Source organism: Anabrus simplex, chromosome 5 (assembly GCF_040414725.1).
Source record: "Anabrus simplex isolate iqAnaSimp1 chromosome 5, ASM4041472v1, whole genome shotgun sequence".
Taxonomy (NCBI): domain Eukaryota; kingdom Metazoa; phylum Arthropoda; class Insecta; order Orthoptera; family Tettigoniidae; genus Anabrus; species Anabrus simplex.
Genome location: NC_090269.1, coordinates 210,975,219 through 210,998,685, shown reverse-complemented (window position 1 = coordinate 210,998,685; position 23,467 = coordinate 210,975,219). Strand labels below are relative to the sequence as shown.

Below are 23,467 nucleotides of genomic sequence, written 5' to 3'. Positions count from 1 at the left end.
AACTGGTTGAGAAAGTATCGATTTTCTTCAGAACTTTATCTAGAATCCAATAAACACAACAGCAATTCCAAATACGTTTTAGATTGGCCGTAATGTGAAGAATATCAAGAATATCAATTAATAACTCTTCACCCATCCGATTTCTCAAACCTGTTATTACCAAATTTATCTGGCCGAAAAGTTCTCTTTCTTTCGGCATATAGCCATTACAGAATCAGTAGACACAAAGCCAAATTTTGAAAGATTTTTCTTCGCTAGCGACTTCTTACCAAACTTCAAGTTTGTTTTGTTTATTAGGGTTGTTTATAGTCGCTTTAACTCCAAGGTCTTATCGCGACTCTTACATATGATTACAGAATAATGGCAATAATAATAATAATAATATTGTAATTATAAAAATGTAAAGAAAACAAATAAGTATAATGTAATTACATTTTGGAGTGCAAGCCAGTGTCTTTGAGGAAGTTGATGACTTGATGACTCAGTGCTGGAGAAGACAGTGTCAGTTCCATTCCTTTAGGTATGTTGTGGTGTTGGCGCCAATGGTCATACAGTTGACATTCTGAGATGATATGCTTGACAGTGAGAGAGCAGTTACATTTGCTGCAGGTGGGAGGTTGTTTCTTTTCTAGGAGATAGTTGTGGGTGATCTTCGTATGTCCTATCCTTAGTCGGGAGATTAAGACTTGTTCATGTCTAGTGAGGTTTTGGAGAGGATATGTTCTTGTAGATATCATTTTAATTTTTTGGAGGTTGCTAGTGGAAGTTTTAAGCCAGTTCATTTTCCATTGTTCGTGTAGTTTGATTTTGATATAAGCGATGATATCAGAATGTGGCGTAGCAATTTGACGGTCGTTGATTGGGAGACTAGTAGCTTCTTTTGCTGCTTGATCAACTGATTCATTGCCTGGTATTCCTCTGTGAGATGGGATCCACATAAAAATAACATTTTTTCCTGCGATCTTGATCTTGTGGTACAGCATTTGAATTTCTTTAACAAGTAGGTGTGTTGTTGATGGATTTTGTATTGAAGTTAATGCACTTTTGGAATCAGAGAATATTATGAATGAGTTGTTGTAGCTTGCTTTTGAAATATGAATCATGGCCTGTTTAAGAGCATACAGTTCACTTGTAAACACTGTAAAAAGATCTGGTAATCTGTATAGCTTACTATAGTCTTTATATTTCACTGCACAACCATTTCTCTCATTGAATTTTGATCCATCAGTATAAATTGCACTATATGATGAGTATCTATTACAAATTTCATTAAATAACTGTTGGAATTTTGCTGTGTCAGTTTGAGCTTTAAGATTGTTGTTCAATTCCCAGTTGACTGGAGGCAAATGAGTTTTCCATGGAGGGGTATCTAGTGAGTTGTGTGGAAATAAAATGGGTGGAAGGCTGAGGTTTATTTCTTTGAGAAGATTGGATATTCTGATGTTAAAGGGTTGGGGTTGAGATCCAGTTAGTTTTCCTTTATGTCTCTTTGAAATTAGGTGTTTTTTCAAGTGTTGGTTACTTGTACCAGCTATCTTGAGTGCGTATGTCAAACTCAGCTGTTTACGTCTGATTTCAAGTGGTGGTTCGTTGGCTTCAATCTCTATACTAGCTATCGGGCTGGTGCGGTGGGCTCCTAGGGCAATTCGAAGAGCTGAAGATTGGATGGTATCAAGGATCTTAAGAGTAGATGGTCTGGCAGAACAATATACTATACTGCCATAATCCAGTTTGGCTCTGATTGTGGCTCTGTATGTGTTCATTAGGAGATGGTAGTCTGCTCCCCAGTTTTTTGCTGAGAGAATTTTCATGATATTCATTCTTCTTTGACACTCGTCTTTAAGATTTTTAAGGTATGGGGTCCAGGTGAGCTTGTTATCAAATAGAAGTCCTAGAATTTTAATAGTTTTAACTGATTCAATTTTATGGTCTTCCATATATAATTCAGGGTTAGCGATAGTATGTTTATTTTTGGAGAAGAGAATACGTTTGGTTTTAGTTTTAGAAAATTTGAATCCTGTGGTTTTAGTCCAGTTTTGAATATTTACAATTGATTCTTGTAATAGGAGTTGAGTCGTTGTAATGTTTTTCCCTGGGCAGAAGATTATCAAATCGTCAGCAAAAAGGCAACACTTAACTGGTGAGTGGATGTTAGAGACTATACCATTAATTGCCACAAGAAACAGTGTTACACTGATAACTGATCCTTGTGGGACTCCATTGTTGATTACTACTTCCTTTGACAGCATTCCATTTACTCTAACTTGAATTCGGCGCATTTGGAGAAAATTATAAATGAAATATAGGATATTTCCAGATATATTATGTGTCATTAGAACTTTGATTACATAGTCTTTCCATACCATGTCATATGCCTTATTAATATCTAAACTGACTGCTATTAGGTGTTGGTTATTGAGAAACGCTTCCTGTATTTCAGATTCCAGACTTATCAAAGTGTCTGTTGTGGAGTGTGCTTTACGGAACCCGTTTTGCACATTACTGAAGAAATTTATGTGCTCGAGATACCAGCGTAATCTTTTGTTGACTATTTTCTCCATGAGTTTACACATCGCATTGGTTAAAGCAATAGGGCGATAATTTTCTGCAATTGAGTTGTCTTTCCCTGGTTTGGGTATTGGAACTACAATGGCATTTCGCCATTGGTCAGGAAATGTCTTAGAGCTCCATATGTGGTTGAAAATGGCCAGAAGATAATTTATTGCACTTAGTGGAAGCTGTTTTAGAAATTCATAAGGGACTGTATCTGGGCCAGGACTAGATTTGCCACATTTGTCAAGTTCAGTAATTATTTCCTGTAGTTGAAAAGTATCGTTTAGATTATAGTTAGGGTCAGAGATAGCTTTCCTTAGATCAACGGATTCACTGGATTTCTTTGTATGGAGAAATTCAGGATCATAATTTTTGTCACTAGAGATCTCGGCAAATGTGTCAGCTAATTTATCAGCGATGTTTTGAGGTTTGTTTATGAAGGTTCCATCAACAGAGTTTCTGAGGGAAGTAATGTAGAAGTGATTATATTTGCCATTTATTCTTTGAAGTTTATTCCACATTTCCTTTTGTGGGGTTTGGGAACTTAGCGAGGAGACAAATGATAGCCATGAATTCTTTTTGCTGAGTTTAATTTCTTTTCGAGCGATTGCTCTATATTTCTGAAATTGGGCTTTATTTTCAGGTGTGGGTTTTCTTTTGTAGAGGTAGAAAGCACGATTCTTATTCTTAATAGCCTCCTTACAAGTGTCATTCCACCAAGGTACTTTTTTCTTAAAGGAGTTTGAGGTTACTTTTGGAACACTCATGTCTGCAGATTTAACAAGAACTTCTGTGAAATCTTGAACAATGATATTTATGTGCTTAGAAGGGAAATCATTTGGAGGGGTTAAGTCTTTTAAGTGGTTATTGACTGTCTGCCTAAATTTTGTCCAATCTGCCTTATTTAAGTTCCATTTGGAGTTGTTAATAAATGAGGAGTTGACAGAAGAATTTTCATTATTGATTAGTATCGGGAAGTGGTCACTATTTCCTTGGAGTGTTGAATAAACAGACCAGTTGAAAAGGGTTGCTACGTCCGGTGTGCAGATGGTTAGGTCTATACTACTACAGGTGCCGTGGGCTATGTCAAAGCGAGTTGGAGCAGTAGAGTTCATTAGAATTAAATCAAATTCATCAAGTATCTTTTCTATCTCTTTTCCTCTTGCATCAGAACTATGGCTACCCCATAACGTGTTGTGGCTGTTGAAGTCGCCTACTAGGATGAATGGTTTAGGTAGTTGGTGGATAAGGTTTCGTAGATCGTCACCTTGAAACAAATAACTGTTTGGAATATAAACATTGCAGATACATAGAGAAGGTGGTAGATGGACTGAAATTGCTACAGCTTCCAAATTAGTGTTAACAGTAATTTCCTTTGCATAGATATTGTTTTTGATATAAGTAGCTACTCCTCCACTCGCATGATTCACATTAGTTCTATTTTTGTGGTAGACACTGTAGAGTCTTAGATTGGCAGCAAAGTCGTTCTGAAAGTTTGTTTCTTGGAGACAGATAACAGATGGTTGGTGTTTGTTTATTAGGAGTTGTAGATATTCTAACTGTGATCGATAACTGTTAAGATTCCATTGGAGTAATGTTGCCATAATAATGATCAAAAGCAGAACGAGGTTTATCTCCATTGTTATACTGGGAAGGAATTGTCGTCGCTGGAATAGTCTGGCGTTACATTGATATGCGTTGGGTCTTCACTTTGACTGGCGGATTTCAGTAGTTTTTTTACTATTCGAGTGCTTTTGTTTTTTATGCTTTTATCGGTATAGTAAGGATAGAGTTTTTGAAGGGCTTTAGCAAGACCTTCTAAGTCTTGTGTGTAGTTTGAAGCAATTTCTGATATGTCCTTGGCACCAACTGTATTTTCAAAGAAGGACTGGAGCTGTAGGTAGCTGAGGGGGAATATTGATGGGTCAGCTTCCAAAACTTGTTTTACTGGCAGGAGCATATCACTTATTGATTTTTGCGTGTCTGTCTTGGGTTTCTTGGAAGTGTGATTTGTCTTACGGTTTTCTATTTGTTCAGGAGAGGCCAGTATGGATTTGTTGCCATCAGGAGGATTTGGATTAGTTGTTTCACTGCTAGCTAGTGAAATTGGCCTTTTACATCCAGGAAAATTCACTGTTGTAGGGGTGGCGTGTGTTTCCATAGGTGCTGCAATTTCTCTCTCAATTTGAATTCTGGAGGAGGGAGGATCATTACAGACTTGGCTAAGTGCTAAGTCAGGGTTGGTCATTGAAGTGGCTTCTTGAGTAGGCCTATCTTTTGGGAGTGAGCTAGAAGAGCTAGAAGTACCGATGTCTGTTTTGGGGTTTTCGACCTGTGACTTTTGTGAAATCTCTTGGAGCTGAGGAAAATTATTGGAAGAGGATTCATCTTTTGGAAGTGATACGTTGTTAGGACAATCTTTGGCCAGATGTCCTTCGGTATGGCAAAGAAAACAAGTGGGTGAATCGGATGATAGGTAAATCCAGTAGTTTGTACCATCGTATTCGAGATGAAGGGATTCGGGGAGTTTATCAAAGTCTTCATTCTGAATGTACATTTGTCTTCGAAAGCTTAAAATGTGGGAGAATCCAGGAATTGACAAACCTGCTCTGATTGGGGTAATCCTAGACATGATTTTCACACCGAGTTTTAACAATTCCTCTTCAATAACATAGTTTGGGATCACAGGACAGACGTTGGATAATATAATACGCTTGTTTTTTGTTAGAAGGGGTCGTATTTCCAGTGATACATTGTTTATTAAGATCTTAGGGTTTGTCAATATCAGATCTTCGACATTTTTCTTACTAGAGAGAAAGATGCATATCCTTCCGTTCGATATACGTGAAACAAACCGAATGTTGCTAGGGGTTGTAAGTTTACCAATAGCTAGCACATATCCTTGATACTGATCCCGTCATGAGATTCGATTACAATAGCTTGTTCTTTGGAGGGGTACGACTGTATTGCAGCAGAATAGCTTAACCTTGAATTACGTTCGTTACTAGGCCTACTTGTGACGGTTGTCATTTGGTTACCTGATGCACTGTTAGGATGTGGAGGGTTATTTACGGTGTTGTTATTATTATTTGTTGGCTTGCATGGTGTCTGTTGTGGAAAAATATCATTGATTTTTTCATTTATTGAATTCGATAAATGCCGACCTCTATCAAGAGAGGTGGCCATTTTGAGTGGGTCAACAAAGGGTTTTAGGTTATCTCTATAGTTCGTCACTTCACACAAGGACCACGGAAATAATGTCAGGTATCTTACTTACAAGAATATAGTAGGTGATCTAAATATTTACTTCTGATCACTCTTACACTAATGTAACGATTATGAACATCTATTAAATACCAAAACTTGAGCAAGGTATTTACTCGCGAACATCATCAGTCACTGCCTTCTCGATCGTCAAACTTCAAGTATATTTTCTGTATTGACCATTCTATCAGCGTTAGTTTCTTCCGCTGAAAGTGTGTATTTCTGTGATCTCATCATCTTTATACTTTGTAAGCTCTAGCAATGAACTTACGGATGGTTTGAGGACATTCAGGCATTAAATGACAGTATTGAAATATTTTGTAGTCCTTCAATGTTTGTGAACAAACACTGTTGCGACTTTCGTGAGTTTCACAACAAAATGACATCAGCAGTGATTGAATAGTCTTATCTAACTGAAGTGACAATGATTTAATGCCTGACTCATGTCAAACACATACTCATTTGTACACTCAACAAAAGTCCTCTTACCCCTTGACCGTGTTCCTTTCCCTCTGAAGAGACTTCCAGAATGAGAGGGAAATCTCCGATACCAGCAACACTGGTGATGCGACAACTTCTAAGTAAAAATCAAATTAGACATTTCTAATTAAAAATAAATTAGACATTATACTGCAGCCTATAGGCTTTTGGGCTTATGCCGTGTCATGAAAATAAGGTGAAATTCTTTACGTTTCGCAGAGAACTCTGCCTTTCTCGTGGACAGTCGAGATTTCTTCTGAGGACGCAGAGCACAGTTCTCTGCGAAACGTAAAGAATTTCACCTTATTTCTTGACACGGCATAAGCCCAAAAGCCTATACAGCAGGGCCTCTCAGGATGCATGCGCTTGGTGCATGCACTGTGCACGGTGCAAAAGACGACTTCGCTTGGTTGACCAGAGTGCAGACCCCCACTCCTCGATTTGGAGCAATAGCGCTGTCTCTCTCTTTCCCCACGCCTGTCTCCCTCTTCCACACTTGCTGCGTAGCGCTCCAAATCCGAGCCGAATTGATCCGAGTTGAGCCGAGCTTAGTCGAGTAGCCCAGAGACGAAGCGTTGGTACGAGTCGTGCCGAGCGGGAGCGATGCACAGTGCACGGAGCTCTTGCGCCTCGATTTGCACGCGTGAGATTTTGGGCGTTTGTGAGGCCCTGCTATACAGTATCATGTCTATAAGTACGGACCATGAAAGCATCACTGACAACATTACAAATAAAATTGTTTCCTAACAAAAGTTCCCGCTTGTTGCTGACACAGATTTAAAAGTTTTGTAATGATAAATATCAAACGATTAACAATGCAGGCCTCTACAGTTCTTTCATGTCAACACTGTCATCCAACAGAAGGCAGAAATAAACAATATGATAAACTAAATTGTAAAACAATCTTGTACTAATGTAATCTGGCACTGATAATATAATAATGGCGTGTGGCCTCCGACGAGGCCTGGTGCAGGTCTGTCGAGTTGACGCCGTACAGGCAACCTGCGTGTCTGCGAGGATGGGACCATACCAGTGATGAGCTCTAATACTGAACACGAAACACACACCCACCCTCCAAGTCACTGGGATTAACCAATGAAGTTTAAAATCCCCTACCCACCACGGAATAGAACTCGGGACCCCTGGTCCAAAGACAAGCACGCTAACCATTTAACCATGGGGCCGTGGTGCTGATTTGAGGAGTAAATAACTTAATGATATCAGTAATGAATACTAAAATACAGGACATGTCCTTTATACAACTCCGTTTCTATGTTCTTAGTTTGTTATAAACTGGATTAAAATGCAGTGCTTAGCCTACCATCAGCTTAACTAAATTTCCGTCTTATCGAAAAAAAAATCACCTCGTGGTCCTTTGAAACCCGTTCTGTTTCCACATTCTGGAGGCTTCTGGCTAATACAAAGTCATTTTATGTACTTGTAAAATCGTTCTGATAATTATTTTCCTTATTTACTGGTTTCCTTCTTATGCAGGGTCCATGATGTACAGATTTTACTGTAGTGTTATCTGAACTTCTTCTTCTTCTACCTATTTTCACACACCTATGGGGTTGCGGGTGCGAAATGTGTCGCACATGTGAATTTGGCCTTGTTTTGCGTCCGGATGCCCTTCCTGATGCCAACCGTATATGGAAGGATATAATCACTATTGCGTATTTCTGTGGTAGTTTGTAGTGTATTGTGTGAATCTGAAGAGGAGAGTGTTGGAACGAACACAAACAGTCACTCCCCGAGTCAGAAGAAGTAATCGGACGTGATTAACACTATGAGCCCGGACTAGCCAAGATAGCGTCCCTACCCTGTGCGGGCGTGATTTCAACTCTCAGAAAAAAAAATCAATTTTGTCAGTTTTTGCAGTATAAATAAACAAATGTATATACACATTCTAGGAAAAGTGGACTATCACATATCAATTAAAAATTGCGTACCTTCAGCATTGGAAGTAAAATCAGGTAATAATATTGGTATATTCTGGTATCCTCATTCACGCACTTGAATTCCTAATTCACTCAGAAAAGTTCGATAGTTTTCAGTCACTGAACAACAAAATTACACATTGTTATTCCCAATACCTAGCTTTGGTACGGTAACACTCGAAACATTCTCCTATGCAAAGACCTATTCTTACATCATATTTACGGCAATATACGCTCGTCATTTTCTTCACAGCACGGCCGGTGTTGTGTTTGGACTTGTCGTAGCAAACCTCGTACGTATGCTGCGAGTGTCCCTAGTAAATGAAATCGACAACACTATAAAAATATCTAATTCGATAACATTAATAGCTTTCGAGTGACTGAATTACAAATTTCGTGGTAGTATTATTATTAACACTGGCATTCGGACGGACACCTCGTGGTATTAATATTAATACCGCCGGACGCATAGTGCTAAAATCCCCGACCTGACTGAGAATCGAACCCGAGACCCTCTGAACCGATGTCTCAGCGCTGACCACTCAGCCAAAGAGTCGGGTAGATCTGGCCTTACTGATTCTGTGTATTATTTTGTTTAATCAAAATTGGTAATTTTTAAAATTGGCCGTGGGAGCAGTGATCTGGGACAGACTTCACCTCAAGTGAACAGGTGGAAACCAGTGATGTGAATGAGTTTCAGGTAATGAGAAGTGGAAGGTATTTAGTTGTCTATAAAACCAGCTTGGGTGCTAGTGACTAGCATACACTTTAATATCAATGGGTCAGTCTGTTATATAAATAGGCCTATACAAAAAAAATAAAGAGGACATGATTGCTAAATATAAACACCAGCATTTTACGGACTAAGGCACTTGTCGCCTCAACGCTGACCATTCAGCCAAAGAGGCGGACACAGTTCACACCTACGACCCCATAGTGGGAAAAGCGGTGGAAGGAGATTGGAAGGAGATTTCCTAGGGCATTTGCTGTTATTTACCACAGCAGCACGCTGGTGAAATGTAACCATTCGGTTCCGAACACGAAGAGGCTGGGTTCGTAATCCGATTCTTTCGATGGCAGCTGCCCTTAAATCCCTCGTCAAGACCGAAACTAACCCGATTACTCCACTTTTCTTGTCACTATTTTTTATTAATGTTAGTTCCCTACCTAACGATCGCCTGGATTCCTAACAGTCATAAAATATCACAATTCGCGAGTAAGTAATATTAAACTGGTGCATTAGAGATGAGGAATCAAGTAGTTCCCCGTTCGTCACCAAGCCGCTATTGCGTATCAATCTACCACGTCTATTGAAATAGATAGTGATCATACAAGCGACATATTCGTACTATTCACCACATGGACGAGTTGCATAAGAAATTGTATTATTGGCGTCACTCATATCTACTGTATATATTGTCAAATAGAAAATAGAGCCTGAGAAAAATCTATGAAAGAACAAACCTCTTCTAGCACATATTAGAAAACATGCCTACTGCATAATGCCCTCTAAACATCATAATTCTCCAGATTTGGATATGGGCATTTTATTATGGGACAAGATCTGGAAGGGATAATGAATTTAGGATGAATGTGATAATTTACTGATCTAGAAAAGGACTGTACTGGTACGCCAGTGCAAACATTTGGAAAAATCTTTACTGAGAAACATTACATTACAATTCAAATTTTAATATTCATAGTTAATGTTCCTACCGAGTGGAATGGCAGTGCGTGTTAATGCGCTACGGCTATGGAGCCAAGCTCTGCATTCGGAAGGTGAGTGGATTCGAAACTCACCGCCTGCTTTATGTATGTATGCGGGGTCAGGGATGAGGTGAAATTATATTGTATGGCATGTGATTATGGCCGTATGCCCTTCCAATCCTAGTCGAGGAGCTAAGGAAGATGAAATGAATGATTGTGAATGAAATTGGGTAAGGAGAGAGAGAGAAAGAATCGGCTGTGGCCTACGAATAGGAACAGTCTCGGCATTTGTCTGGAAGTGAAAATGGGAAACTACAGAAAACTATTCTCAAGACAGCCGGCGGTAACTTTCGAACCCACTCACCTTCCGAATGCAGAGCTTGGTTCCATAGCCGTAGCGCATTAATACGCACGGTCACTCCGCTCGGTAGAAACATTTTACTATAACCATTGAAATTTGTAAGATGAATATGTTTTAAATGGAGGAAGGTAAAAGGATTACTTCAGGATAAAATTGACACCATACAAAAAAATGTAACAGTTAATAGGAAATGAAATGAAATGGCATATGGCTTTTAGTGCCGGGAGTGTCCGAGGACAAGTTCGGCTATTTGACACCCGTAGGCGACCTGCGCGTCGTGATGAGGATGAAATGATGATGAAGACGACACATACTCCCAGCCCCGAGCCAGCGAAATTAACCAATTATGGTTAAAATTCCCGACCCTGCCTGGAATCGAACCCGAGACCCCTGTGACCAAAGGCCAGCACGCTCACCGTTTAGCTATGGAGCCGGACAGGAAATTAAATAATACTAGTGGTCCCGTGCTGTTCCACAGCATTCGTTAGAAATAGGTCAGATAACTCGTCTTCATATACCTGTCGTAGTCATATTGTTTTGTCTGCCCTCTTCAGCAGTTTTGTGAATATTTTATACCGGTACATAATTGATTCATCCGTAATGTAGTTTACATCACTTCTTTCCATATATTATTCACTGTCCTTTGACCAGTTGGGCGTGTCTGGATCTTAACATTTTTAAACGATCTTGCCCGAGATAATGCATATATATATATATATATATATATATATATATATATATATATATACAACTGAATACTGATTCGGGTAAGTAGACATTCTTTTTTTTCAAGAGGTTGTCCCTGCGCTTTATTGAGGGTCATACAGAAGTCTACTCAACTTGATAAATTCCCGTCTGTGCGTACGTCCGCTGTTTTTTTTTTTTTTTTTTTTTTCCCCTTAGAATCTTGCAAGTTATTAGGAACGTTCTGCCATCTGTTGAGTGTATTTAGAATCTGGGGAAGGTTAGAGAATCAAATCAAAGAGTATCTAGTAGCAAAGAACCGTATTCTTTCGTGATCAGAGGAAGTGTATATTCTCAGGCTTGGCAGGTAGTAATCAAAAATGGCTGCATGTAGTCAAATTACTAAGGATGAAAATAACATAATATCAGAATATTAATGAAAGTGTTAGTCGCTTAGCAACCCGCTAAGTACAAAATGCATTGCGGACTAGAGTAAGCCTTCGCCTGCACTTATTGGAGTGGTCATTTAGTGATTTGATTTCATGACTACTCAACCTTGACTGAACTTAGAGACTTATCAATGGCTGATGATTCACCGACAGGTGATTCCGGAGAGAATAGAAAAGGAATGGAGGAAATCGGTCCAGTAGAACGGCCGGACGGACTGGACAAAGTTGTTTTTATTCAACCTTTATAATATATAGACTACAGGACTCGTACTGCTCCGCAGCATTCGTTATAAATAGCTCAGATAACTCGTCTTGATATGCCTGTCGTAGTCATGTTGTTTTGCCTGGCCTTTTCAATGGTTTTATGAACATTTAATAAGAAACGCGTTATGGTATATCGCAGTTCGTAGTCAGAATTAATCCATTCTGAAGTCATTATGCCGTCTGTTTGGTAAAAATCTATCCATATATTCGATTTTTTTATCCAGCAGTTCTTGATGTAGAGCTTGGCCATGCCCCAAGTCTCAGACGGAATCCAGGTAGATTTGGATCCGTTGAGGATTTTAGCCCTCCGCCCGTGTAGGTCTTGGGTGCTATCTCTTAACTAGTAGACAGAAGCTGCATTGATGTAAGGTAGAGGGACCTGGTAACAACGAAATCAGTGCTGGTCAGAATGTGACCTGCGCCCTTTTTAGGGGGCGACTAATCTAAGACAACCTTGGGTCGCTTATAGCGGAGGCCAAGGATATCATAATTGCCCAGCGTCGAGATGAGGGGGTTGGGCTTGGTAGTTAGACCAGAAAAGAATTTCCGGGATGTCTTCTTTATTCTGGTTCTGCTCTCATCAATCAAGGGATTGATGGATATCCCGATTTCGGGGTGTCGTAGAAGGCGATTATAACGGTTGTGAAGAAACTCTTTATGCCTAGTAGAGAACTTTTTAAGACACATGGCCTTCACTCTAATGTAGCTAGGTTATCCTTCGATAGGTGTTCCCAGATAATGTCTAAGGCGTATGTCACGATGGGTCTGTTTGTTCGTTTTTTTTTTCTCTCTTTTTTTCCTCCTAGTGGCATGTAAGTTGTTAAGAGCGCTCTGCCATCTGTTGAACGTATTTCGAAGCTGGGAAAGGTTAGAGAATCAAAACATATCTAACAAGGAATAGTATTCTTCCATGATCAGAGTAAGTATATACTCTCTGGCTTGACAGGTAGTAATAAAACACGACTGCATGCAGTGAAGGGTATTACTAAGGATGAAAATCACATGTATAAGAATGTTCATGAAAGTGTTAGTCGCTTAGCAACCCGCTAAGTACAGAATGTATTGCGGGTTAGGGTAAGCCATCGCCTGCAATTATTGGAGTGACAATTTAATGATTTGATTTTATGATAACTGGAAGTTGGCTGAACGTAGAAACCTGTCAGTGTCTTTTGATTTACTTTCACGGAATTCCGGAGAGAATGAATCAAAAATGAAGCAAATCGGTCCAACAGAATGGACTGATGGATTTGTCAGAACTGTTTTTAGTAAACTCCTTTAATATATAGATTATTATAATTTAACTTTTATTCGTTACATTAGTACTGAGGCAAAAGGATCAACGAAGATGTAAATAGATAACTAATATTCAGTCATACCTTAGATTAAAACTGGTTGTTTGTTTAGCTTGACTTCAGTACCTGAAAATTAGGGTTCCACGGATATTTTATTTCGAAGTTATTTCGAACTTCCCTGAAATTTTCTTTTCCATAGTTTTAGTAATGATAATAATAATAATACATTTACATGTTTTAATTGACTCATTTATGTCTACAGTACAAGCCTGCCTGCACTGGAAGCTGGTTGAGCAGTTGTATCCTCTGCATGAGAAGGAGGTGCTCAAGAAGCTTGGCAAGAAGTGGTATGGCACCCTCTTCCGCAAACAGCCGTTTGGTATGTAAATGCAACAGAAATTAATAGTGTTTGTTTTGCTTCTGTCTACAGTGAAACGACTGATCATTTTCCAAAACGCCTAGTAAATTATAAACTTCTAGGGCAGTTTGCTAAACATCAGCATGTGACAGGGTGTTTGTTTATTATAATAAAAGGAACTGATTTTGCGATTTGTTTCCGTAACGGATACACACGGATCTTTCAGAAATATTGTGAGTTTTTGTGAAGATTTTAGGAACAATGCATTAAGTATGTAACTATAATCGTTGCGCAGATTGACAGAGACTCACTCAACGCTTCGTTCTGTGCTTTGTGCCTTTCAATAGTTACATTTGTTTCTACGGGAAGTCAGGGATTTTTGCCGCAGCGATGGATGCGGTGTGGAGCCAGCGGTATACAAGTACTCCTTTCTTGGCCACTTAATTCACCCTACCGAGCAAATGGTTGTGTGGTTTGGGTCAAGTAGCTATCACCTTGTATTCGGGAGATAGTGTTTTCGAACCCCACTGTCGGCAGCTTTGACGATGGTTTTCCATGGTTTCCCATTTTCAACCAGGAAAATGTTGGGGCTATACTTAAGGCCATGGTCGCTTCCTTCCCACTCCCAGCCCTTTACTACCACATCATTTCCATAAGACCTATCTGTGTCGGTGCGACGGAAAGGAAATTGTTAAAAAAAATCTACCTTAACAGAATGCGACTTTTTTCTGTGGGATACCGCGAAAGACGAAGGCTTCATCTGTAACTGCTACTATTTCGGATATGAAGGTATGTATCAGGTCTGCCTTTCAAAACATCGCCGACGCATGCTGAAGCGTGTGTGGGAAAAAAAATCCATTATTGCATAGATGTCTGCAGAGTGACAGATATTGATCGCATTGAGCCTTTGAAATGCACATACTACTCTTTAGACTTTTCTTTATGAAATAAGATTCGTATACTTCTCGCAATAACTGTACTATGTGTAGTGTTTTGACCTCCCCCAATCTCCTCTACAATCTTCTTGAATAGTCATATATGATTGTACCATGTGACTTCATGAGCGAGTATTTACTTCGAAAATACAATATGGTCGCCAAACTGAAAATGGATGACCTACAGCTTGTCCTTTAAGAGAAGGGTTCTAACCAACGAGCTAGCTCGTTGGTTCTAACAGTTGCGTCCGTGACGAGAACTACTACGAAAACAATGGCGAACCGCGTTACGAGATATCCATCAGCTTATTTATCTTTCAATCTCCAAATGGCATTTCTGCGTCAGTTTTCGTAATGAAATGTTTCGCTTCCCTAAGCTATGAAATTTACATATTCGATCAACCTACAACATGCATTCTTAAATGTACTGTAATGCTATTGCCATAAAATACAAATATAGGAGGGCACGTAATATTAACCAAAAACATCCATCTGTCATAACGCATAAAGAAAACAGGCACTCAGCAAAGCCATTCTGACGAGGTAATAACACTCCAGCAATACATGCATGCATTGAAATGACAAGCTATAATACATGTGGGCATGTGCATGGAATGACGGCTAGGTACTTCTAAGTAACTGAATCACGCGGTAATGCGCGGGTTAATAACAGCTTACTGAGCGATCGCAGCGCTCAAGTGTCAGAATCAGTCAGAACTCAGAACTACGCACAAAACGTCAACTGATACTACCATACTTCTAAAATTCCTGTTTTCTTTACTTTGAATCAATCATTACTGGGTGTCTGTTATTAAGTGACGTAGGTCTAATTTCTTCATGTGTATCGTTGATCGTTTTGAGAAACATCAGAACCTGAACTAGCGCCAAGATGTAAGAACGTGCTGCATGCCAAGACCTGTCTCATAACTAGAGACAGGTAACAAAACAGTTTTAATGAAATGTTACTGGAATGGTATATTAGAAATATGGAAAGGGATCTTCTCTATCTTCACGTTTCACAACACAAATTTCACTTGGATCACTGATATACGAATCAGCGATGCAAGCCTAGCCACATACGGGTCATAGGAATTACAGAAAGCTTACACTTTACTGTTGATATCGTGGCCTGAGCCACACGACTTCCAGTTTTACGTGGAATTTGAACCGTAAGGACGTGACTTTTCATTTCAAATACTCCACTTGCATTGGCTGAACGGCATTAGTGAGAAGTCAGAGAAAAAAAATCACTCGGCTGTCAAGCTCTAGAACTTAAAGAGTGACAATCATTCGAATTCTTGCCCTGGCAATTTCAGCTTTACCTTGTGTTTATACCATGCACATTGTCATTACGTTACCTGTACAAATTGTTTGATTTTTATACTCGCCGTTCTGTAAACATAAAAACTGTCTGTTAGTATGGTAAAGACCAGCAATTCACATTTCATTAAATCGGGGACTTTGTCATTAACATCAAACAAAAAGTTAATTATTTTCGTTTCGAAATTGTGACCTCACATTTAGTACATCCAATAACTTTGATTATACCATCTCAGGAGAAAGAAATGAAAATGTGATCACATCGGCCATTGAGTTCGATTCCCTCACTCTTCAGATGGTTAAGTTAATTCCATGTTATACTGTTGACATTATATCCCATTAAGGGCGATGACAAAGCTTCTATTGTTCATGAAATGGATATGGTGAGTAAGCACGATATATTGTAATATGATATGATATACCTTCTCTACATTGACCTACAATGGAACAAGCAGCCTGTAAATATTTCGACCTCGTTAAATGGTGTGAGTAATGAGCTTGTCTTGGGTATAGACGAATTAGTATGGCGCAGTAATGATACATATGTTTTAAATGCATACAAACTTACGAGATTCTTATTCTTCTTCAAGGCAACTATGCGGAATAATTGCAAGTTAGAGGCTCAATTTCTGATAATATGACAAATTGAAGAATAACTTGAATGTCTTACCCATCATAGCATATCCAGATTGAGTGGATACAGAAGAGGAAGTAGGCTTATACCGATTGGTTGTAAAAATGTGCATGATTTTTAAGGATATATATATATTTCTTGAGTTCTACGTACTGCAGATTTAACCCGGAATCCTTAATCATGACGAATAGAATACCCAAATTGTAATAATTTATGAGATAGATAAATCTAAAGTTCGAAACTTTAACGACGATATGTTAGAATAGGGCAGTAATAATGGCTTATGGCCTCCGGACAGGCTTGGTGCGGGTCTTTTTCTCGTAGACGGCATATTAGGCGACCTGCATGTCTGTGGAGATGAGGGCCCTACCTAGGATGATTTCTAATGCTGAATACGCCACTCACACCCTGCCCCCCAGCCACTGGAATGAACCAATTAAGGATAAAATCCCTGACCCGACCGGGAATCGAACCCAGGACCCTCTGTACCGAAGGCCAGTACGCTGACCATTCAGGCAACGAGTTGGACTAGAACAGGGCAATAATAATCATTAAACAAAGGAAGATTATGCAGTTCTCGGTATTGTTTTGTTTTTCTTTTCTCTTCCATGTAACAAGTTGTTGCAAACTTGTGAAGACCTGATCTCTTCTAGACATTTATATCTTTTCAAGTAGCCCTTTTGCAGACTTTTTTTAAATTTTCGAATAATGTACAGTTACTTGTCATGTGTTAGATGATTAGTATTGTCCTTGTTACAGAGAGTCTGGCTCCTAGCTAACTGATTAGCATGCTGGACCTTAGTCCAAGAGGTCTCGTGTTCGATTCCTGGCCGGATCGGAAATTTTAACCTTGTATTTCTTCTGACTCGGAGAATGGATGTTTGTGCCGTTGTCAACATTAGATTCCATCCCATCCCATCCTCACAGACGCATAGGTCCCCCATCAGCATCAAATGGAAAGAACTGCACCAGGCCTCTCTGGAAGCCACACTCCATTACTATAAGCCAAGAAAGGTAAAATACATGGAAACATTGGAAAGAGCGGGTACTCATTGCCATGTACGTATTGGTTGGTAATCACTGTATAGATGTAGTTAATAGAGTTTGAATGCCTTGACACTGCCATAACATCCAACAATGAAAACAGCAAATAATTGTTAAAAAGCTTGATAACAGATTCACCGAGCTCGATAGCTGCAGTCGCTTAAGTGCGGTCAGTATCCAGTATTCGGGAGATAGTAGGTTCGAACCCCACTGTCGGCAGCCCTGAAAATGGTTTTCCGTGGTTTCCCATTTTCACACCAGGCAAATGCTGGCGCTGCACCTTAATTAAGGCCACGGCCGCTTCCTTCCCACTCCTAGCCCTTTCCTGTCCCATCGTCGCCGTAAGACCTATCTGTGTCGGTGCGACGTAAAACAACTAGCCAAAAAAAAAAAAAAAAAGATAACAGATTCGTACAGTCACTGGTTTCTTACTCAGAGAGCTGCGGTTGGAATCCTGACTAATACATGTGAGATATGTTACTGTGGTTCGGATTCCACGTAAAATTGGAGTCCCGTAGCTATGACCACGACTCACCAGTTACGTGAAGCAGCAAGCTTCATTTTATTCTTTATTTTTATAAAGGCTGTATATGGTGAAGAAATGTTGTTATGGGATGAAACGACTACTGACAATTTCTCATCTTACACGCAAAACGAAATGTATGCTCTTTGAGACATTGCTGCCAGTATTAATGTATGGATCGGAGAGGGGAACGTGAACTGAGAAGGATGAGGCTGTTAAGGCTGTTACCCCCATTCGTATCCCTTTCACATACATACTTGCCCTGCCAGAAACTTACCTATGGTTATGAGACGCTACTCAGAGTAAAAGAATAGTATTTCAAACGTTATTAATGCAAATGCAGCCAAAGGCACAGCCAATTTGCAACATCGGAATCAGTGAGACTTCCACAGTTAAGCAATATTAGGCGTGATCAACACGTGGACAGGTGGATTCTGTGCTGTTGGCTAGAGAAGAGAGAGGAAAGAAACTAGCCAACATACAACTAGTAAATTCCAGTTCAGGTTGACCAGTCAGTAGCCCCTGATTAAGCTGGTGGCTCCAACTAGGTGGCCAACGTCCGGGCTTGGGTAAAGCAATGCGCATATTCTTAAAATATCCATACGTTTCTCGCCGGTAAATTATGCGTGGAATCCAACATACTTTTATTTCCATAAATCCCGCATGCATTGGGTGGAATTGGAGCGACATCCGCCTTTGCGAGAAGCAGTCTCTATGCCGTTCTGCTATCTCGTCCTCAAATAAAATTAAGGAATGAGGACTGTGCTAAAGATATGCCCATACAAATTTATTTTTAAAGAAAAATGGCATCATTTTTTATCCATCACTAGAATTAGATGCCTTTGCTGGCGAGATGTAATGTTTACAGTGCACTATGTCTTCTGATATGGGCTAGAATAAATTTGTTACTTTCATTGACCTGTCTCAGTCTCATCCATGGCTTTGACAAAATGAAGGTGACTGAGGTATGAGCGATACTAGTAATACCATTCCTTATGCAGCCAGTCCCTGTTATGAATGGTGTGAAAATATAGCTCCTAGGGTCAGTTAGTGCATGCATTTCAGTGGGTTTGGCAGACTGATATGTAGTAGCAACTTCTGGCTCAGTGAGGAAAGCAACGGGAAACTACCTCACTCCTCATTTCCCTAGTACGCCTCTTCAGTGACGCCTAGGCTATCTATGACAGCTGTTGGGGGAACTGTGGAGGATCAAACCAGCCTTCGGGCTGAATATCCAACATACATACTAGATGTAGAATCTAGGTCTAGAATCTGAAAACGTAACTTAATTTTCAAGATCCCTTTCATCTCTTCTTATATGTTCGTCAGGCTATATTAAGAAGAATCCACTTGGAAGGATCTCCCAGAGTGGCCTCTTCCATTAGATCATATTATGATTACTGTACTATCAATTCTCCATTCGACTGGCTGCTCATAAAACATTAATGACCTCATTGTTCGAGACATTCTCAAGAGCAATAAGCACCGATCTGGCGTACTGTGGACTGATCTTGGCTGCTCACATTTATTGAAATATCATGAATACCCAATTGTTATGACATTATTATTATTATTATTATTATTATTATTATTATTATTATTATTATTATTATTATTATTATTATTATTATTATTATTTTATCCCTTTTGAGTGGGGAATAGAATATATCTACGGTATTCCCTGCATGCCGTAAGAGGCGACTATATGAATCGAGTCCAAGGGACACTGTTTCCCGAAGCGTGGGGTTGTAACCACTAAGCTCCCAACTGACGGTGAGTACTGTTTACACTTAGTAGTTCCAACCCTTTGAAGGCGAAGATTTGTAATACATCCATAGTATCCTCAGCATGTCGTAAATCGTAAATACGCGAACGAACGAGGTGATCCTCAGTTTTATTTAAGAGGGAGTAGTTATCTAGTTGTACTTCCCCTTGTAACAATAATCGTAACCAATACCGTTACTTGTTCCAGGCTGCTTGCTTTAACTTTTGATCAGCCATGTTCAGAGCCACATGACCTCCATTTTTACGCGGAAACTTAACCTTGCGAACGCCACTTTTCATTTCAAAAGGCCCTCATGCATTGATTGCGAATCGAACCACGGCCTCTGCAATAAAAATTTGATGTTTTCTCCACACCTAGACGGCATTATTTTTGCGAGATCTGGGGAAACTTTTACACCTTCTAAACTTTCTAAAATGCTCCCTTTTATTTTGAGGATATCCTCATATTTCGAGGAGTGGGATATCTGTCTCTTCCGACTGCAGTTCATAGGGTTTAACTACTTCAAAATTTCTCACCAGTAATATCGAAATTAATAAATCATCATTTGTCATGATGAAAAGCTGGTTCCCGGTCACCATATCAATAGTTAACAAAAATACATAGTTGCAAAAATAGTAAAAAACATTCGTTCGAAATCATGTAGGACTATCTGTCCCAGAGACACACAAAGAATGCATGTGGTATTCAATTAAAATATAGAGCCCTTAGGATATCTGGAATAGTGGTAGAAATCCACGGCGCAGGTTGTTGGATAACAAAGCTATAAAAGAATGCAGTGAAAAGCAGACGAAGAAGCGAATGGTTGCTGTGGCGTGGCATATCATTTACGTGATGGTGGTGTTGTTGTTGATGATGTTTACGATGATGTTTACGATGATGATGATGATGATGATGATGATGATGATGATGATGATGACGACGACCACCAGAATATTCTTTACTCATGTGAAACATTATGTTTATTTTCTTTCTGGGGATCGCCGATACGTTCATTTGTCGCCAAGTCTCGGTCCTCTTCCATTTTTGCCCTCTGACCAGTGCTAATAGAAGATGGTTACCCAGTTGTACTTCCTCTTAAAACAATCAGCACCACCTGCATTCACACTGATCAGTGAATTCTTACCTGGACGTACGTAAATTGAAATTGATACTTGTGGCTAAGTTTATTTCTTTTCTTCTTAGTTCAGTCTCGAGGTGATCACATTTCACATGAGAGCTTCCGTCCAATACTAGAATACCTGAAGTGCTTATTATGAAATTTCCGAAAAGGGTGGTTATAGGTAGCACAAATCCTGGTTCCATTTGGCCAACTATACGCATGCAGTCGATAAATTAGCCCTATAGTGGTCACAGGATCTTTCGACGCCACTATTGATTCCATATCTCGGACGATCAATTGTATTATTTTATACAGTACCCGCATTTGCCACATTTCTTGGCAGCTTCACTACTTGGCTGTACATCAAACTCGCACACGGAGCTTCTTTAGTAGTGAAATCACCAACGACACAGTAACGATCTTAAATGCATTACCATGCGTTGAAATGAAATTAAATGTCGTATGGCTTTTAGTGCCGGGATATCCCTGGACGGGTTTGGCTCGCCAGGTACAGGTCTTTCTATTTGACTCTCGTAGGCGACCTGCGCGTCGTGATGGGGATGAAATGATGATGAAGACACACTGCACCCAGCCCCCGTGCCATTGGAATTAACCAATTAAGGTTAAATCCACGACCCGGCCGGGAATCGAACCCGGGACCCTCTGAACCGAAGGCCAGTACGCTGACCGTTCAGCCAACGAGTCGGACGCCATGCGTTGAAGTCCCTGTATATTTCGTTGTTTTCTTGCCTGGAGGACAAGAACCACCATAAACAAACCATTAAACCAGGGCCATCCAAACAGCGCTCCCTGAGCTCCAGCGCTCCGGCCGCGCTCCAAGCCAGTGCTCCGAGCGCTTTGGGGGAAGATAGTTTCGGTAGTGGTGGGAGGAGCTTGGCTGGCTGAGCGAGCAGCCGATCCATCAGTCGCTAGGCTAGTCCAATGCGCTTTATTGACAGAGTGTAACTAAATCAGTTTCCCAGCTGTCATAAAAATGAAATGAAATGGCGTATGACTTTTAGTGCCGGGAATGTCCGAGGACAAGGTCGGCTCGCCAGAAGCAGGTCTTTCGATTTGACGCCCGTAGGCGCCTGCATGTCGTGATGAAGATGAAATGATGATGAAGACGACACATACACCCAGCCCCCTGCCAGCGAAATTAACCAAATATGGTTAAAATTTCCGACCCTGCCGGGAATCGAACCCAGGACCCCTGTGACCAAAGGCCAGCACGCTGACCATTTAGCCATGGAGCCGGGCGCAGCTGTCGTTACTGAACATCATACAAAAAAGGAGTGGTGAAGCAGAATGGGAATTTTCATTTTTCTGTACAGCTTATCTAAGGCACGCCAAATGTTTAGTGTGGCACCGAGATTTAGTGTGTTTAAAATAAACACAATTTGGAACGGCACTACAGTGCCAATAGGGATGATTATGGTGATTTGGCAGGCGCCAGTCGCCAATCGATTTTGGAAGAATTGAAAGAAAATTTCAAGCAGCACTATTCTATAAGTATTATTTCTTTAATTTTAAAATGATTGTTTACAAACGGAAATGAAGAAATATTTGAATTAGCCTGTCTGAAGAGCATTAAAATTGTGACTTGCCGAATTATTATTATTATTATTATTATTATTATTATTATTATTATTATTATTATTATTATTATTATTATTATTATTATTATTATTTTGACAGAACAATGAGGAGAGTGAGGTTGGTGGACCCATTTTACGATCAAGCTACAAATGTTCGCTGCGAATTTCCAAAGCTGTAGAACGCTTCACGGAAGGGAATTTAATCAAGGAGTGCCTTATGGAAGCGGCGGCATGTATTTGTCCTGTGGAGCTAGTTGAGAAATTTGACAAAAATCTCTCTTTCTCGTCAAACTGTGGCTCGCAGAAGAGACAATATGGCCATTGACATGGGACAGCAATTAATGGAGAAGGCAGCAAATTTTGTATCATTTTCCATCGCCCTCGACGAATCAACCGACATTGCAGACACAGCTCAGCTCGTTATTTTCATTCGAGGGGTGGATGACGATCTTCGGGTCACAGACTATTTCCTAGACTAGGTAGCTCTCAAAGACACCACTACCGGTTTCGAAATTTTCTAAGCTGTGGAGGGTGTTTTTGAGTCAGTGGGATTAAAATGGGAGCGATTGACGAGTGTAACGACAGATGTAGCTCCTACTTTACGTGGCTTACGCACGGGGTTCCTCAGCTATGTAAAATTAATAAATGGCTGAGAGCGGTAGTACCCTAATGGCGGTGATCCATTGCTTGATACACCAGGAGGCAATCTGTGCAAAAATCGCCAAGCTTAAAGACGTAATGGGAACAGTTGTGCGAATGGTAAATTTTCTTCGCTCCCATGGACTCGCGCACCGTCAATTCAAAGAGTTCTTGGATGAAATCGAAGCGGTGTATCCGGATATCCCTTACCATACAGAAGTAAGATGGCTGAGTAAAGCGAATGTGCTTCATCGTGTTTTTTTTGCTTGCGCAACGCAAGCGATACCTTTTATGACATGAAATGGCGGCCCGAAGTTATTTTGCGTGATCCTAAGTAGGTGGTGGACTTGTCATTTTTAAGTGACATTACTACCCATCTGAATACTATGAACACTTCGCTTCAGGGCGAAAAGCACAATATCTGCGATTTGGTGGAAAGAATTCAAGCGTTCAAAAGAAAATTGATTTTGTGGGAAAACTAGATGCGCACAAGGAACACAGGACCTTTTTTATAGCTTAAAACAGAGAAATAAGGTGTCG

The 23,467-nt window shown here is 40.1% G+C and overlaps 1 protein-coding gene across 7 annotated transcripts in view; it reads left to right on the top strand.

Moving 5' to 3' along the window:
* The window catches only part of Axs (Abnormal X segregation), a 177,344-nt gene that overhangs the window by 66,788 nt on the left and 87,089 nt on the right, over nt 1–23,467 (top strand). For all 7 annotated transcript variants that reach the window (XM_067147280.2, XM_067147277.2, XM_067147275.2 and 4 more), the window contains one exon: nt 13,254–13,370. In XM_067147280.2, coding sequence (XP_067003381.1) covers nt 13,254–13,370 — 117 coding nt within the window. The remainder of the gene's footprint in view (nt 1–13,253; nt 13,371–23,467) is intronic.